The sequence below is a fragment of the Ambystoma mexicanum genome, chromosome 9 (assembly GCF_040938575.1).
Source record: "Ambystoma mexicanum isolate Mex_15411 chromosome 9, UKY_AmexF1_1, whole genome shotgun sequence".
NCBI lineage: Eukaryota > Metazoa > Chordata > Amphibia > Caudata > Ambystomatidae > Ambystoma > Ambystoma mexicanum.
The window spans coordinates 228,770,753-228,790,965 of NC_090931.1; the positions used below are offsets into that span (position 1 = coordinate 228,770,753).

Consider the following 20,213-nt stretch of genomic DNA (forward strand, 5'->3'; position numbering starts at 1 on the left):
AGTGATTGGTTATTACTACGAAAGACAGATCAGAAACGAAACTGATACTGGTTTTTTCTTTTACCGAGGATTCCCAGCCTGACGACAGGGAATATTCATGAGCATGTGAATCCATGCCAGACCCCATGCTGGAGAATTATGTATTATATTGAGATATGTGCCATGGACAATATGAATTAAATATTGCAATATGACCATAATACAAGTGAAAACTTGTGATTACAATTCTTATGAAAAATTTGCAATTGAGTCTTTGAAATCATTTGGGTATGAAAAAGACAATTGGATATTCCACTTTCACAAATTACCAGTTACACTGATACTAGTACTCTTTGAATATTGTTTGTTACATCAAAAAACCTAGAGTGTGCATGGGACACGTGTGTTCTACAGACCGTGGGCACTGTTGTTCTTTGTTTTGTATAACTGCAACCTACTGTCAGGGCTGCTACACACTCCCCTGCACCTCACTACAATCTTTAAACAAGTGAAACCCATACAACGGCTAGGTGTGCACCTGTATAATTTCTTCCACATTAAGTTAAGAAGTATACATATACTGTCAATATATTAAACTGGCACACACTGAGTGCCAATTAAGAATTGTGTACAAACACATTTTATCTGCTTTTACTTTCTTTTATGAAAAAATGACAGTGCTGCTATAAATGCAGATATGCATTGTTTAACTTTTATCCAAATGCTTCTTAAAAAAATATGTTGAAAAGCTCAGGATTTCGTATGTTTATTCGATATACATGTGACAGTTTTGAATCTTCAAATTCAGTACTGTTTTTTTCTTTGCATTCTGGGAGTTGTCGTTTGAGTTTTACAATGAGAAAAATGGAATTGAAAGGGATACAATGCAAAGGAAAAAATTAAGACATAATAAGCACCTATAGATCGTAATGGGTGATGTTGGGATGTATGCATCCATTGCCAACATATTAAACTGGCACACACTAAGTACCACTTACAAATGGTCTACAAATCTATTTTGTCTGCTTTTCCTTTTTTATGAAAAAGGGATGGTGCTGCTGTAAATGCACATATGCATTTTTAAACTTTCATCAAAATGCTTGTAAAAACAAACATTTTCAATTGCAGAGCATTCTAATTGTTTGCTGCTTCATGTGAGCAGGTAATGAATGTTGCAATTAATGGCTAGAGTGGGTAAAAAAAAGAATGTGCTTATTGAGAAGCTTATTATAGGGTAATAGGGTAAGCAGCAGGAACTATATATATATATATATATATATTTGTGAAAGAGTTGACACATTTTATTTTAAAAATATAAGCATACCTGTACTATGTTTTGTTAGTCTTAGCAGTGCATGGAGGTGATGCGAGTTATGGTTGCTTAGTCTACCATAACCGGCGAATTTCAAGGGTTTTTCAGTTTTACATGTAACCATAACGTCCCTTTAACAAAGTGTTTCCACTGAATATAGAGGCTTCCCAGTCCCCATTGCACAGGCATCATCTAGCTTTTATCTATGTTGGATATCTGGTATTAGACAAAATAAATCTCCAATAGCACGGGTTGAGCAGTAGATTCAGGTTGTGCATTTTTTGGGGAGTCCACTGCACCCTCAAGAATATCTTATGTGTTACTGCCAGCACCGAAGGTAAGACTAATTTCCACATATCTTTCGAGGAGCTTAGACCACTTAATCGTTCTGACTTCCAAGTACAATTCTTTTTTCAGGCAATACAATTGTAATTTCTTTTTATTTCATGCTTTCATTATTATATCAGATTAAAGAAACAAGGTCGTGATATTTAAAAAGAATACAAATATAAAGACTATCTGCAATTCTGGGCAGATGCAGCAGTTATCCAGTAGATCAACAAGGTCTTTGGGAAGGTATCAACTGTTTCCTCAACTGAGACCCACTAACAAATGTACGTTAGGAACATGTTAACTTGATTTGCTACAACTTCTACTGGCGGATGAGCAGTGAATTCCCCATATGCTGTGGTCATGTCCCATGTATCAATAACGCCAACATTCATATCCTGGAAGATGAGAGTCATTGCCAGGTTCTGCATGTAGCCATGAAAGTCACTGAAACGTTCCACATCTGGGTTCTTCTCTCTGGTGTTTTCTAGTTTCAAAATTACCTTGGTGTCAGGACTTCGAACTAAGAGTCGCTGCACTGCCTTGCGGACATTGATGGCTCTTCTGAGAAAAAGGGTTATTGGAAAGGGTCTGAAATGCTGTCCAATAGTTATAACGAGGGCAGTATGTTCATCGCCAGACACCAGGTCAATTTCACGAGACAGATAGCGATGGTTTTTTACGTTGTAAAAACTCATTGTCACAAATGGGTGGCCATGTCTCTTCCACTGGATTCTGAGATTCGTGTCGATGTCCAGAGCGAGTAGGGACCCGTGTGGTGCACCTTCATGAAGATCAAAAAACTTGAGAGCTAGTGGAAACAAAACAGAGCATCACTTAAAGAAAATATCCTTCCATTGATGGATCCACATTAGTAAATTGTTGAAAGCAAGTGCAACTGTGGCTTGTGCAAGCAAGCAATGACATTTTGATTCCCCCTTCCTTGCCATACGGTCAGATTTGATGTTTATTGGGCAAAATAGCTCCCCACTACTCACAGTAAGCCTCTGCTATCAGAGCCTTAGGCAGCAGCTTAGAATTGCCTTGTAGCATGGGCATTGGTTAATACCAGGTCCTCCCAAATGAGCATTAGTAAGTTTAGTATGAACAAGTTGCTTACCTGTAACTCTTGTTCTCCAGCATGGGTCTGGCATGGATTCACATGCTCATGAATATTTCCCATCGTCAGGATGGGAATCCTCAGTAAAAAGAAAAGCAGTTTTGCTTTAGCTAAAAAACTGCATTTCTCCTCTATAATAAATCACTGTGCTCTGAGTCTTACTGCCCCCATCTGATGACAATTGTCTCCCTAAGCTCTACCCCTGGTGGCCATCTTCAGATTTGGTAGAGCACCCACAGTGGAAGTATGAAGCAAGAAGAGCTACAGAGGGTAAGGAGGGAGGCTTTGTATGTGAATCCATGCCAGACGCATGCTCGAGAACAGGACTTACAGTAAGTAAATTGTTCCTTCTCCAGCACAGGGTCTGGCATGGATTCATGTGGTCATGAATACGATTACATATACACAACCACGGGAGGTGGCAAGGCTCAACAGAAGCAAAACACTTACTCCTGGAACAGAGTCACCTCAAACAAACAGGTTGCGTAGCACGGCTTGGCTGATCTGGGACTCTTCCCTGGAACCCCTGACAATGCACTAGAATCTTGTGCAGGTGTAGGTGGACCTCCACGTAGCAGCCCTGCAGATGTTGAGCAGGGGAACACCAGAGGGAAATAACATTGTTGCTGTGATGGCTCTGGTGGAATGGGCTTTCGGCGTGTCTGGAAAAGGTCTGTTGGCCAGATAATGTCAGTGCATGACGCAGCCGGAGAGCCAGTTGGATATCAAAGCCTTTGACAGGGCCATCCCACCATTCACAAGTCCAAAATTCGCAGAGTTCAGATGTCATCCGAAAGTCCGTCATGCTTGCCACATAAAACCTCAAGGCACAAGCAAGTGTGGTATATTTCAACGCATGCAAATGCGCCCTACTACATCCCTTTGCCAATGGGGGAGAGAAACTGGCAAAAATTGAGGTACTAACCCCTGTGTGTGCCAAATCTGCAAAACTGCACATGGTTCATAAATCACAAAAAGGCTGCATCACCCTGACACACACAGGCAAAGTTGACGTCAAAACAGAACTCCCTACAGGAGAATGCCAGTGGGTGCTGTCACCTGTCACATGAAGCAAGGCCACAGAAGGGCTGAAATCCAAAAATGCTTTTAAAATGCAGTTTTCTTAATCCATTACAATCTTCAAAGTGCTGTTATGGCGCTCATTTCAATCATTTTTCCCAGTGAGCTATTGAAATTAAAAGTGGGCTGAAATCACAAATTCTCCAGTGCAGTCAAAGGAATCCAGGCCTCACTGCCTGACAGCTGTATAAGACAACTAGATGTCAAACCCAGTTTAAATGGATTTCTTTTTCCTTGTGAAATTGCAAAATTTGCCTATTTAAAGCATGTTTGTGAAGGGCTTAATTCTTTTGAATGTCCAAATCCTTTGTAAACTGTGCTTATTTTTATATGTGTTAAAGAAAATACTTTATTTTGAATTTAATCAACCCAGTATTGGAGTTAAGTAACTGCTTAATTCTGATTGGACAGCGACCAGCCTGTGAAAGTTTGACACTTCAGTTTGACATTAACTTGCTACAGGAAGGCTAATGCCTGCTGGAGGTTCCCGCATATGGAGTACAATAGACTTCATTAGACATTCGTCTTTTGGCTGAGCTAAGAACAAAGGACAGGCTGAGCATTGACCTCTGCTGGGGATGGGCAGATGCTTCCCTCTACACCCCACCCTGATCAAAGGGATCTGACAGCTGTTGTTTGTTGAAAGGAGAGAAAAAGAAACTGCTGGTCCTTTTTGATGTTTAAAACTTTATTTGTGCTTAAGTTTGAAACTGTTTAACTGTGCAACCTAAAGAAGGATACATCTGAAAATTGGTAGATGTTAACCTAATTTCAGGCTTTTGCTTTGAAGACATTGATGAACCCTGTACTACTTAAGGAACCAAATTTACAGAAAAACCCTCATTGTAGCAGAACTATTAATATTGCAAGCCTACGATTGTATATTCACGCTCCAGTGATAAGCGCCCAGAGATGTACCGAATTAGAAATTATTAATCCAAACTGTTGTGATTAAAATTGATAAAATTCTATAGAATGATAAAGACAGCTCGCACAGAGATGGGGATTGAATGTAAATATAACCCATCAAATATGCAATGTATCTGTCCGATTTTATTAGGAGACATAATTTTTTATTTTGGTTAAAATCAATGGCGGAGTTCCTAAATCCCATCGTAAAGATGACCGCTCTGTTCTGACTGCCAACCAAAACAAGGCAAGTGCCTGTGGCCACTCACAGCCGTGGGGGGGGGGGGGGTGTTTTTAAATTCTGCCCACACCATAACCTTTGTGATGTCATTTGTAAGGATAAATATAGGAGCTTCACCACACACATACACACTGCTTCCAGAACACATCCGGATTTCCGGGCAGCGTCTTGTTCCTGACTTCTTCATCTTGTCCAGAACTCTTCATCTTGCAGTTTACTCCAGATTTCTTTGCAGAATCCAGGCTTTAGCATTGCTGAACTCTTCCTAGCTAGACCCAAATTCAACCATCCCAAACTTGAAGGGATTTAATTCTGATTCAGTCTGGCTTGCTACCCTTAAGGCTTGCCCGCTGAAACTCGCATCCTGCTAATCTGCCGTGTCCAGTGACCAGAAGGGGCCATCCAAATCCCGTCTGAGGTGCAGTCCAAAATTGGCCAGAACCACCTTGCTGATCCAATCCCGCCAGAGGTGCCCTGCTGCCGGTAGACTTGACCCGATTCCATGACGAGAACCCTGACGGTCCAATTGTAATGAAAAGGGACTGTAAGTATTAATAGGAAGAACATTGACCCATAGTATATTTGCATTGTCTTATCCCAATCTCAACCCATCCCATCTTTAAGTTCAGAACCCTAGTATTTTCAGAACCATTCTTGCGCTGATTTTCTCTCATCTGTTTTACAAAACCATAAGTCATTAGTGATTTTGAGTAACTTAAGTAAATATCAGAAAGAAATAGATTATCCACCACGTGAAGGGTTACGTTGGCCACAACTGTGAAGATTACCCGGTGGCAACCTCTTTTTCATAATCATTAATACAGTATAATAAAATCAACCTGTCATTTTTAAAACCAAATTTCTGTTTCATTTTCGTGCCTATTTTGCAAAAATGCCTCTCACTAAAACCTCTATAACTTCTTCAATTTTAAAGATAGAAACGACATTTCAACTCTCACTGATACCTAAGACCCTTAGCTACATCCACAACCAATAACCGCATCGAACGGTGTGACTTTTTCCCATTCAAAGCGTTTCTTCAATCCCATCATGATCTAAAGTGTGTACTGTTGTTTATATTATAGCTCATGTGTATTAGGACCTGTTTAGTGTTGCTTTCCTAGGAATTTTTTCAATTTTAGCATTTTTGCACCCTTTTGCATTCTTTCACAAAGCCATTTTCACATGTCAGTTTAAAAGTGTCTATTTCCAAAAACAGTTTTCTCTCTTGTTTGGGGAGGGAAGATTGCATTCAAACTCTAGACATTGGGGTTCATTCCGAGGTTGGAGGTAAGGAACAGTCCTTACCGGCATGGCACAAATAGCCTGTCTGTGTAGTCAAGAGCCCGCTAATAGAGGGCTATTACGACTTCGCGGGAACAAGCTTTGCGCCATGCCAGTAAGGGCATTACCTCCATGCCGCAAAAGGCCCAAAAAAGGCCCTTAACGGCATCATGTATAGCACAGATTGCACAACCGGCATGAACCAATGCGGCATTAGCGGCCACCGCTAATAGCGGTCACTAGGTCACCGTGAATAAGCGGAACCGGAAGTAGCGTCATCGCACAGGAACGGGAAGAATCATGGCGGCCATCTTTAAAAACACAATCCATTGCCATCATCAGCAGCCAGGACCTGTTGGATACTGCTGTTCGTGTAAACTCATCCTCTAACATACCACAATGCCTAAGGCTGTTAAGAAGGGCGCCTCCCGCCAGCGCAAGGAGCGCTTCAATGAAGATGAGCTGGCCATGCTAGCTGAGACCCTGCAGGAACATGCTGACATTGTGTTTGCCCAGAGCATGAAGAAGGAGACAATTATCTGCAAGAAAGAGATCTGGGCACTTGTGGCACAGAAAGTAAGTGCAGTCCGGAACACCCCACGCACTATAAAAGACTCCAGGAAGCAGTGGGACGACTTGTGGCTGCGAGTACGCAACATACTCTCTGCCAACAGGAGCCAAGCACTGGCAACAGGTGGAGGAGCTAGCTCCCCCATAAAGCTGGCCCGATGGGAGGACATCTGTGCTAGCCTGATTGGCATGGAGGGCATAGAAGGTGTCAGAGAGATGGAGTGTGGCGCCACAAGCTCGGCGGATGGAGGTGAGTGTTCTAATAAAAAACTGTAATGCAGAGTCTGATGAAAGTCCACCAATATGTCTGTCCAAAGAGGCAAGCCATGGCCCAACACACACACATTCCCAGCAAATTTGTCGGACGCAGCACAGACACAAGCAGTGGCCTGCTGCAAGGCAATGCCGTACATGACACATACCACACAAAGATGCAAATGGCATAAGTCACACTGCTTGCAGGCCCCAACAAATATGCATGTCACATACCATACGTCTGCCCCAACATGAGTGACCCCGACGTATGTATGCCTGCATCACCCATCCATGCACTTTAGTAGACATTCATCATTGCGCATGTGTCATTTATTCATATACAGTGCATAGTGTACATGTACCCCCACACCCATTGCCCTCTGCCAACTATCATGTCACCCTCTGCAGCCATGTGTGTCAGAAATATTGTGCAATCACTGACTGACGCACAGCACGTCCCTCCTGTGCATCGGCACCGCGATGATGTCCAGCCACATCTTCTTCATCCCCTTCATCATTACCAGGTGGTAGCAGTTCAATGTCAGGGGGCAGGGGCACGTTCCGGCGGATACACATATTATGTGCAGCATGACACATGTCATGATGATCTTGGCCACCTTCTCATGCCTGTAGCGAAGTGCCCCACCCGACCAGCTAAGGCAGCAAAATCGTGCCTTCAACAGGCCAAAGGTCTGCTCAATGACCACACAAGTACGGGTGTGGGAACGTTTTTAGTCCTGCTCATGCCTGTTCTGTGGGTTTCGGATAGGGGTGAGGAGCCACGCTTCAAGGGATAGCCACTGTCACCTGCATGGGAGGCAACAAAAAATACATGTCAGTCGAATCATGATGGACAGCTGTACTAGTCACACATGCCTGCAGATTATCGTTGGTCACATGCACATGTCCCTGGTTGTATGCACGCCATTTTCAGGCCCTCAATGTGTCATGTGCCATGATCTAATGGTGTGGGTTGCATCTTCAAGATGATACACGGTGTGCACTGCCGCCTTGTTGCACATGCATCCTGTACGCATACAGCTGTGTTCGTGTCAAATTTGTGATGTGTTGTGTTCTGTGAGATTTACTTACAGGGAGCGTTGGCAGTAGTCTGTGCAATATTAGGCATTCAGCGCTGATTTTTCACATGGTGACATACAGCATTCTGTGGGTGTGGCGGCCTTGTGACAGACAGTGGATTCCCTTGTTGGTTCAGTTCAATGCACTCCCAGGGATGCTTGTTCTGTGTGGTGATTTGCTGGAGACAGCAACATAGTGCATATGCACTGCATGTTGCTGGATGGTGTTACGGAGGGTGAGGTCTGCTGATGAGTGGTGCACGTGTTGTGGGATGTGGGGTGGTTTACTAATAGCCATGTAGTGATAGGTGTCATATGGGATTTGGGTGTCATGTACCGTTTGTGATGCTTTGGGGCACAGTGTTCGGTGATGTGCACATCGTACAGTCACATCAACATTGACAGCATGGTGGTGTGTGCATCTCTCCCCCCATTTCAATGCCATGCGCCAGTCATGCAACTTACCAAGCAGCCAGGCACGTCGTCCAGCATGTCGCTCCATGAAGCGTGGTAGCGTGGAGCTCCGCTGGACCATAGAGTCATGAGTTGATCCAGGATATCGGGCACAACAATGTGTGATGATCTTGCTGGTGTCGCATACCATCTGCACATTGATAGAGCAGTATTGCTTGCAGTTGCGGTACACCACTTCCATGGCATGCGGGACCACCAACTCCACGTGGGTGCAGTCGAGGGCACCTACACAATTTGGCATGCCTGCCAGTGCACGGAAGCCAACTTTTGTATCAAAAATCTCCGGGGGAGTCCATGGTAGGGATATGTAGTCCCTTGAGTGCTTGAAGAGGGCATCAGGATGCGAGAAAATAAGGGTTGTGATATGCCATGCATGTGCCCCACTGTGTGCTGGTAGGTGCCTGTGGCAAGGAAGTGGAGCACAGACACTAGCTTCAGTAGAGGGGGGATGGCGGTGTGTATTTCAATGAGGCTGACAATGTCGTTGTGTATCATGTCCACGATGGTGGTGATGGTGTCCCGGTCCAGACGGTACAGGGTGTGGATCTGCTCAGGGGTTAGGTTGAAAGGACTGGCTCTGATGTGAGCGATTGTGGGCAGCCTGCGTGGTAACGCTGACTGCACTGGTGGGGCATGCTGGGCCTGTCTCACCCTCCTTCTCCTGCGTCTTCTCTGTGGTGCCGGCTGTTGTTGTTGCTGGTGTGGCAATGTAAGCATGTCCTCCAGCTCCAGTATTGCTACAACTATTGGAATCATCTTGGTGTGGGAGGGGGTGTGGTGTGTCCGTGTGCTCCTTTTGTACTGGGCCAGACTCCATTGCCTCCACCTGTGCTGATTGTGTGCACCTGTGGCAGTTGGGAACACTGCACATGGCATTTTCCGGTTGGTTCGCGATGCCGGTATTACCGGCATGCCGGTATCACCTATGAGCGCCTTCCTGATGCCGGTATTTGCTTGTCCGCCTACCTTGTGATTTCTTCGGATTTACGACATGCCGGTATTGCCGGTATGATGGGCCGCATGCCCGTGCCGCTATTAGAGGTACCGTTAATTAAGGTACCGCTAATAGCGGTGTACCAGTTCAGAATAGGCCGGAGGCGTATGCGATGCCGGTAATCCTTTACCGGCATCGTTTTTCCATTACCTCCAACCTCGGAATGACCCCCATTGTCTTTCATTCCTGAATATCTGCTGATCACTTACATTTGTGTAGGATTGCTCATTTGTACCATGAAGTAATTTGGAGGGGAAATATGAACCTTAACGCTATCTATTCACAAACCAAAACTGTTCTTTTTCCTGTGTTTTACATTCTGCATTATCCTAAGTGAATTCAATTGCTTTACTTATTTTCTGAATTGTATTGTCACCACTTGTTGATTGCTGCTATATATATATATATATATATATATATATATATATATATATATATATAGTTATATATATATATATACATATATATATATATGTCAAACAAAGGGTAAAGGTGCTGAAGAGAAGAAAAGCTCCACCACAAACAAAAAAATGCCCAAGCACACAAGACTTCAAAGTGTGTTCTAAAATTTCATTTATTTATCCAAAAAGAGTGAACATAGCATAAAAAGCATACATAGCAATACCTAGGCAGACCAGGTGTCATGCAGCACTCACCCACAGCGGGTGGAAAACGCCACGTGTTCCGCTCGACTCGCGAGCTTCCTCAGGCTTGTTATAAATCCAAATGTTAGTTTCCACGTGTTTTTATACCCTTGCAAGGAAGGTGATTGGGTCTGCCCAGCTGTGCAGCGCGCGTAACGTGAAAAAATGTTAGCAGTTAATTGGTTAGAACTCTATGGTTCTAATGGCAACAAATTCGCCATTGTTCAATGTGTAAATACATAGTTACCCACCATTGTGAGTCACCTAATTCCCCATTAATATGCTAAGTGTATGCCCGCTGAACATATAAACTTGACAGCCCTTCACCTCCTCTTGCTTAGCAAAATGTTAAAAGAAATGACCACGAGTTAAAGCGCCAGTGCGCCTGTTTAATATATTGCTGCGCCGTGATAGAAAAAAATATCTTCACGGCGCTGCTATCTTTCCGCTAGTGGCGTAAAGTGCCCTAAAACAAATGTATGCAGATGCTGCCCTAGAACCACAACGCCCGCTCTCGCACAGTAAAATGAGCTTTCAAGTGAAAGCCTACATTGAATGTAGTGAGTGCAATACATCAAAATCTAGGACATAGTTACCTCCCAGCCTGAAGTGTAATGGGGCGAATAAAAAACATATATGTATACATTTTACTGCAAATGCTAAAACATATCTAGAAAAGATTTCATACAAGTTATTAATGTATAAAACGACTGGATAACCTTTACCAGTATTAACATATATATATATAAATAAATATATGTGAAAAGATATGTCACATATGGTTAAAAGCTCGTGATTTCTGCTAAACCATGGCCCTATTTAGATTAACACGATAGATAAAATGCAATGCATATACTAAAGTGACAGGATAGGTCTAATTGCCAAAAGAGGAAGTAAACTAAGTTGACCCTGAAAAGGAAAAAAATCCTCTACCCAAGACGCATGATGTGCTCTAGTTACGAAAGATAAGGTTGCACCCTATGCAGAATGGCAGTACCAGTGTATTGCCATATTAAAACAATAGTAGTTTTCACTACACGGAGCGAGCATATGTGGTACAGACAGCATGATTCTCAATGACATATTAAGAAGATGACAATTAGTGAAAAATCACTAAACAGAATAAAGTGCCTAGTGCATAAAAGTGCAATATGAGACAAAATCTCAAACCTTAATCCCTATTCAGTGCATAGATATGGCTGTATGACATCCAAGTGTCCATACATTTTAGAGTATGTTAAATCATATGTTACACACAGCCAATACAAGGGGGAGTCCACTTAGTTAGGCCTCATAACTATAGACAATAATCTATGAACTAGTGATAATCATATGCGCAGAATGTGAGGATGAATGGACATACCAAGGTGTATTGGTTGACATAAAGTCCCACCTGGATATCAGTGTTTAATTTCTCATTCATGTAGGAACACGTACATCTCTGAGTCTATGTTTAGACCATTGTGTTTCAAAGTATCATATTTGCATATGAGCTTGGCTTCTAGTTGACGTAACTTAAGTTCTCTATTGCCAAGTCTTTTATGTTGTGGTATATGGGCTAGTCCTTGGAAACTCATTTCTTTTACATTTTTGTTGTGTTGTTCAGCAAAGTGTGTTGCTAGTGGATAAGTTTGATCTCCATTTTTTATAGCTTTGTAATGTTGTAAAATGCGCAATTTAAGCGGGCCTATTGTTGATCCTATATAATTCAGACCACAACTGCAGGTAATGGCATAAACAACAAATCTAGTCTGGCATGTTATTCTGTGTTTGTGTTTCCATTGTGTGCCATCAACACCGATTAATGTTTTTTTGGATACAAAATTACACATTTTACATTTACAACATTTTTTGAAACCCATGTTGTTCTCTCCTAAGAGCCAGCTTGGCGATTCATTCTTAGTCACTACCATACTTGGCGCCAAGATATTTTTTATTGTGGGGGCTCTGCGGAAGGTAACACTAGGTCTTGTCCTAAGGACTTTGCACAAATCTCTATCGGTGGTCAAAATGTTCCAGTGTTTCTGCATTATGGCTTTCATCTGTTGGGCTTGTTGGTTGTAGCCTGTTATGAACCTAATCATCTCATCTTTAAGTTTGATTTTGGGCTCAAAAAGACTGCTTCTAGGAAGCTTGTCTGCTATTTCAAAGCATTCTGTCACCGTACTTTTAGAGTATGCTTACAAACCTTCTGTCGATATTTTTGGCTTCTTCCTGGAAGTCTTTCTCCTGACTACATACACGTTTGGCTCTCAAGAATTCTCCATATGGTATGGATTTCTTGAGTGATGTGGGGTGATGACTATTGGTATGGAGGGTAGAGTTGGAACTAGTTTCCTTTCTATAGAGTGTAGATTTTATCTTGTTTTCTTCTATTTCAACAAGGACTCTCACTCAAACAGAAGAGTCAGTCCTGCTACTAGGTCTGTCATACAGCCCCACCAACGCCTATGATTATACATCTGCCAGGATAGATCTTTTCAAATTTACACGTAAACTGAAATTGACCAAATTTTATACAAATTGTATGCAACACAAGTTGGGGATACCAGATATAAAAAAGACCAAGATAAAGAAACTGCATCAATCCTGTTAGAGAGAGATTTGGGCACTCTGCTCTGTTTAGATGAACTACAAGGGAACACTGATCCCAGCATTAAATATACAGATACCGTAAACAGTGATGCATTGGCTGAACAGTTTGGAATCAATTCTAATGTGCGCTGTTTCAGCAACTTTAGACCCAAATCAGTCTTTTGTCCTAACATTGAATGCAGTCCAATTGATATCTTTGAGAAACTGGTGATTAAGGATTTGAAAGACTTGTCAACCCTCAATTCTAATGCTACGAAACTCAAGAATCTGAAAGCTTCGCAATTCAGCGCCTTGGAAACGCTGCGTAAAGATCATAATATTGTCATTCGACCATCGGATAAAGGTGGTAGTATAGTAATCATAGACAGTATCAGTTATAACAAGGAAGCCAGCAGACAACTGAGTAACACATCATGCTACGAAAAAGCCGACAAATCAATCCTTACAATCACCAATCAGGAATTCCACCCTCTGTTACATAAATGGATTGAGCAGCATCTAATAAATGAGGATGAATATTTCTATTTGAAGAACGTCCATCCCATTACTCCCCTCATCTACTTTAATCCAAAAATCCATAAGAGTCTTATTGACCCTCCTGAACGTCCTATTGTATCCCCGATAGGCAGTCTATTGGAGAACACTTTGAGATTTTTAGATCACTTTCTCCAACACTTTGTATTGAGCTTGAACTCATATATACGAGACACTTCCCACTTGCTAACAAAGCTTAATGATGTCAATTGGGAATCTAACTTTCTTTTGGTCTCTCTAGATGTAGTCTCACTTTACACTTCGATACATCATCAGTATGGGTTAAATGCATGTAAGCACTTTCTAGCGAGTAGATCTGTGAGTTACCGTCAACACAATCTCATGCTATTAGATATGTTGAAATTCTGCTTGGAACACAATTACTTCCTGTATGATAATGCTATCTATAGACAAACACAAGGTACAGCCATGAGGTCATGCATGGCACCTACCTATGCAAATCTGTATATGGGATGGTGGGAAACGACAGTGGCATGGAGTGAAGAGATGGAAGACTTCACCAAACACATAGTGATGTGTTATCGTTTTATCAACAATTTGTTCCTAATATGGGATGGTACTGAAAATGAATTAGAGAAATACATCTCCGTCTTGAATTCCAAGCCATATAATCTGGAATTGAGCAGTACTGTCAGTAGAAATTAATTGGTCTTTTTAGATGTGTTGTTTAAAATAGAAGAAAACAAGATAAAATCTACACTCTATAGAAAGGAAACTAGTTCCAACTCTACCCTCCATGCCAATAGTCATCACCCCACATCACTCAAGAAAACCATACCATATGGAGAATTCTTGAGAGCCAAACGTGTATGTAGTCAGGAGAAAGACTTCCAGGAAGAAGCCAAAAATATCGGCAGAAGGTTTGTAAGCATACTCTAAAAGTACGGTGACAGAATGCTTTGAAATAGCAGACAAGCTTCCTAGAAGCAGTCTTTTTGAGCCCAAAATCAAACTTAAAGATGAGATGATTAGGTTCATAACAGGCTACAACCAACAAGCGCAACAGATGAAAGCCATAATGCAGAAACACTGGAACATTTTGACCACCGATAGAGATTTGTGCAAGGTCCTTAGGACAAGACCTAGTGTTAACTTCCGCAGAGCCCCCACAATAAAAAATATCTTGGCGCCAAGTATGGTAGCGACTAAGAATGAATCGCCAAGCTGGCTCTTAGGAGAGAACAACATGGGTTTCAAAAAATGTTGTAAATGTAAAATGTGTAATTTTTTATCCAAAAAACCATTCATCGGTGTTGATGGCACACAATGGAAACACAAACACAGAATAACATGCCAGACTAGGTTTGTTGTTTATGCCATTACCTGCAGTTGTGGTCTGAATTATATAGGATCAACAATAGGCCCGCTTAAATTGCGCATTTTACAACATTACAGGGCTATAAAAAATGGAGATCAAACTTATCCACTGGCAACACACTTTGCTGAACAACACAACAAAAATGTAAAAGAAATGAGTTTCCAGGGACTAGCCCATATACCATAACATAAAAGACTTGGCAATAGAGAACTTAAGTTACGTCAACTAGAACCCAAGCCCATATGCAAATATGATACTTTGAAACCCAATGGTCTAAACATAGACTCAGAGATGTATGTGTTCCTACATGAATGAGAAATTAAACACTGAAATCCAGGTGGGACTTTATGTCAACCAATACACCTTGGTATGTCCATTCATCCTCACATTCCGCATATAAGATTATCACTAGTTCATAGATTATTGTCTATAGTTATGAGGCCTAACTAAGTGGACTCCCCCGTGTATTGGCTGTGTGTATCATATGATTTAACATACTGTAAAATGTATGGACACTTGGATGTCATACAGCCATATCTATGCACTGAATAGGGATTTAGGTTTGAGCTTTTGTCTCATATTGCACTTTTATGCACTAGGCACTTTATTCTGTTTAGTGATTTTTCACTAATTGTCATCTTCTTAATATGTCATTGAGAATCATGCTGTCTGTACCACATATGCTCGCTCCGTGTAGTGAAAACTACTATTGTTTTAATATGGCAATACACTTGTACTGCCATTCTGCATAGGGTGCAACCTTATCTTTAGTAACTAGAGCACATCATGCGTCTTGGGTAGAGGATTTTTTCCTTTTCAGGGTCAACTTAGTTTACTTCCTCTTTTGGCAATTAGACCTATCCTGTCACTTTAGTATATGCATTGCATTTTATCTATCGTGTTAATCTAAATAGGGCCATGGTTTAGCAGAAATCACAAGCTTTTAACCATATGTGACATATCTTTTCACATATATTTATTTATATATATATATATATATATGTTAATACTGGTAAAGGTTATCCAGTCGTTTTATACATTAATAACTTGTATGAAATATTTTCTAGATATATTTTAGTATTTGCAGTAAAATGTATACATATATGTTTTTTATGCGCCCCATTAGACTTCATGCTGGGAGGTAACTATGTCCTAGATTTTGATGTATTGCACTCACTACATTCAATGTAGGCATTCACTTGAAAGCTCATTTTACTGTGCGATAGCGGGCGTTGTGGTTCTAGGGCAGCAGCTGCATACATTTGTTTTAGGGCACTTTACGCCACTAGCGGAAAGATAGCAGCGCCGTGAAGATATTTTTTTCTATCACGGCGCAGCAATATATTAAACAGGCGCACTGGCGCTTTAACTCCTGGTCATTTTTTTTAACATTTTGCTAAGCAATAGGAGGTGAAGGGCTATCAAGTTTAAATGTTCAGCGGGCATACACTTAGCATATTAATGGGGGATTAGGTGACTCACAATGGTGGGTAACTATGTATTTACACATTGAACAATGGCGAATTTGTTACCACTAAAACCATAGAGTTCTAACCAATTAACTGCTAACATTTTTTTCACGTTACGCGCGCTGCACAGCATGGCAGACCCAATCACCTTCCTTGCAAGGGTTTAAAAACACGAGGAAACTAACATTTGGATTTATAACAAGCCTGAGGAAGCTCGCGAGTCGAGCGGAACGCGTGGCGTTTTCCACCCGCTGTGGGTGAGTGCTGCATGACACCTGGTCTGCCTAGGTATTGCTATGTATGCTTTTTATGCTATGTTCACTCTTTTTGGATAAATAAATGAAATTTTAGAACACACTTTGAAGTCTTGTGTGCTTGGGCATTTTTTGGTAGGTGTTTGTGGTGGACCTTTTCTTCTCTTCAGCACCTTTAGCCTTTGTTTGACATATATTGAGCATTGCCTGCTCTAGCCCGGTAGCACCAGCTCAGTAATGAGGCAGAGCGCAATTTGTTGGCTAAATCATCTGTTATATGTATATATATATATACTTATATATATATAATATATGTATATATATATAATAAATGTATGCGTGATTTGAATATTAAATAAATATTTACCTTTACAAACAAGCGTGATTCCTGGTACACTGTGACCTGGGGGGTATTTTGAGAAGGGTGTGATATGAGTGGTATATCATTCAGAATATTGAACTTATAGACACAAAAAAATAAGTGTTTCATTGCGCTCTACATGCTAGGCGAAACCTGGGTGTGTGCCTGAATGAAATCCTTAACACAACATCCAGTGAATGCAACATACTTTACAGCGGAATAGAAGGATTCGGGAAGAAGACTAGCATAACCAAAGGCTTGTTGAGGTGGAATTCTGAAGCAACCTTAGACATAAAGGAGGGGTGAGTTTCGCAACACCATGCTCGCAGTGTGAAAGGACAAGTACAGCTGCTTGGGACCCCATGAGCTTAGTCAAAACAATGTCGAGCTCCCAAGCAGGAGCCTTCACTGGTGGGAAAGTCGTAAAGAGGCCTTTAAGGATCTTCTTGATGAGTCTATGTGACCACAGGGAGGGCTTACCAGGTGCCTTGTAATAACGGGATATGGCAGCCTGATGCATCTTGATGGAGGAGTGAGCCAGGCCACTGACAGACGTAGCAGGTCCGGGTCCCAGATCTACTGCGGCCATGCCGGAGTGATGAGTATACCCCTGCAATGATACTGCATGAGTGTGCTGATCATACATAGCAGGAGCAGAATCAGAGGGAAGGTGTACAGGAAGAGCCCCTCCCACGGGAATGAGAAGACATCCCCCAGGCACCTCGGCTGAGGAAACCTGCTGGCGAACCTCTGGCACTTGGAGTTGGCCGCCGTTGCAAAGAGGTCATTCCTCAGTTGACCCCATTTGTGGCAGAAAAGGAATAGTTGATCCTGATGAAGCTCCCACTCGTGGAATGACCACAGCTCCCTGCTGAACGAGTCTGCAATGGTGTTTTTGGTGCCTGCCAGGTGGAATGGGACAAGGAACATGTCCTGAAGAAAGGCCCAGGGCCCCCAGAGGCACACCAGGGTGCGCATCCCCCCTATTTCAGATGTAGAGCATGGTGGTTTTGTTGTCTGTGAAGATTCTCACCACCTTCCCCCGCAGTTGAGGCAGGAATTATTTGAGGGCCCAGAAGACTGCCTGTAGCTCCAGGACATTGATGTGGAGATCCTTTCCCACTGGGAGCCAGATGCCTTTGGCATGTGACTGTCCGGTGTGGTCCACCCACCCTTCCAGGGAGGCATCCGTGGTGACTGTTAGGACTGACTTTCTATACTCTGGCCTAGGGGACAGATATATAGAAGGCCAACCTATATTGTGACAGGGACAACTCTGGGAGCTGTAGCCAAACCAGCTCAAGGTATCAGTGATGAGAGGTCTAGGCTAAGTCTCAAGAGGTGGTGATCTTTTAAATGGACCACAATGAGTACACACTACGGGACTCACAAATTACACTTAGACAGTATGCATAAAAATACAGTTATTTATTTATGGCCAAGCAGCACTATGAAAAATGACTACTAACTGGTAGAAGTACCACACAGCAATAATAATAGAATACATATATACAGTCACTAGAGTAGGGCATAATACAGATCAAACCCCTTCAATGGAAAGCGTAGATTAGTGTATGCACTACAGGTTCACAGAGAATTAGCCTTAGCTTCAAAAGTCCTTCCCTAAGTTGTCTGGGGTCTTATGCCCAAAAGTTCAGGAAATGTTCTGACACAGTTTGTAACGCAGGAAAAAATGAAGGTAGGGCCTCGGGGTCCAGTGAATGATTTGAAGGGTTAGAGGACAAGTTATTCTAACTAACAAAAGTGTCCCCAACTTCCGGAAGGCATGCACGAGCACGCAATGGCAAAGCCAAAATATTGTAAATGTTTTAGAAAAGTTAGTAGGGGCAGTTTAAGAACCACTGTAACTCACCCCCATACTCTGATGATTCTTCACAGGACTTGGCAGGTCAATAGAGGGTCTGAGGTCGCTTTTCCCACCATCAGCCTCAGTCTCTGATTCACAGGGTTTGCAGATTCAAGCAGATCTCCAGTCGGTGTCTTTGGCTGGTACAAGGACTCTCGGTGGTCACTGCAGCAGGCAACGCAAAGGGACTCATTGTAGCGGTCAGACTTTCCCTCCTATCTCGGGTCCCCCTAATGCTAGGCCTCTGACATTTCGCTGAGGTAAGTCTTGGAGGTCAAGCTAAGGATCCCCCAAGTCCCAGGCCTCAACACGGAACAGCGACACTGGCAGCAAGGTAGCCCAAACTCAGAGTTGTCAGCAACAGGGCAGTCGTGGGGCACTTCCGAAGGCTCTTCTTCACAGGGTACCGAGCAGACGACAGGAATGGATGTTCCCTCCACTCCACAGGTCGCAGTCCCCTCAAAGGACTGCTGAAGATCAACAGCAAGGCAAGGCTCTTGGAGGACAGCAGCAGAAGTTGGTCACCAGGCCTCCTTCAGACGGATCTCTTGTCTCCTTACGGGTCTCACAGCTAGACAGGAGTCTTGGCACCTTCAAGCCTCTCCAGGATCTCTCTAGAGTGGGTGCAGGGGTCCTCTTCCCATCTCAAAAGCCAGGTAAGAGCTGAAACTCCCACTAGCCAATAGAAGACCTATCCCCACAAACACCCAAGCAGTGGTCCAATCAGGACCACTGGCCGGAACACTCATGCATAACACTCAGACACATTGAAACCAGGTTTGTGGATTGGGACCAGACAGTCTCAGATCACATTCTGCCAGCAAACCCACATGGCCCTCCAGTAGCCCACCAAAAGCCTCTGCTTTCCCAGGCACTGGAAGTTCATATAAGGATTTTCCTGGCCTGACAGGCCAAGAAGAAGGCTAAAAAAGATTAGATGGCCAAAGGACAAGCGAAAAACCTCGGGGCATGGCCATGTTTGGTCAATAGAGTATCTGAAAGGCACAGGGAACCCCACTCTCTAGATTAGGGTATTAGCACAATAATTCATCTCAGAAAGAAAAATCCAGAGGATACAATTTGAAAAATACTGTATTAAGGGTTTTATTATATCTAATACATATAATCTGGTGTGAGTTTAATCACAATTTAATCCGCACTCAGGCAATTATTTACTTAACATAGCAGGAATAAATTTAAAAACATCAAAATTTCATAAAATTCATACTATTAAATGCATTCATCCACATCCATACCACATACATCAATCCACTCATCCAAACCACAGTTAGTAGCCAAACGCGGCAAGGCTAAAACAAAAAGCACAAACAAATTGTAAAATGTCACTGCTGCCACCAGCCTGTCCATTTTTGCACACCTAGGGTAACCAGAAACTAGTCTAGTGCAAAAACAAAAGTGCACCCCATTGTACTACATGGTGAGATGCATTGTACGATGATAAAAGATTACCACAAGTGAAAAAAAAATCACAAAAAGTAGTAGCAAAGTAACTAGACTAAGGG

The 20,213-nt window shown here is 42.4% G+C and overlaps 1 protein-coding gene across 3 annotated transcripts in view; it reads right to left on the minus strand.

The window, feature by feature from the left end:
* Positions 1 to 1,712: 1,712 nt before the first annotated feature.
* Positions 1,713 to 20,213, minus strand: part of LOC138487895 (NXPE family member 1-like) — an 852,485-nt gene continuing 833,984 nt past the window's right edge. For all 3 annotated transcript variants that reach the window (XM_069614518.1, XM_069614519.1, XM_069614520.1), the window contains one exon: positions 1,713 to 2,432. In XM_069614518.1, coding sequence (XP_069470619.1) covers positions 1,897 to 2,432 — 536 coding nt within the window. In that variant the 3' untranslated portion in view covers positions 1,713 to 1,896. The remainder of the gene's footprint in view (positions 2,433 to 20,213) is intronic.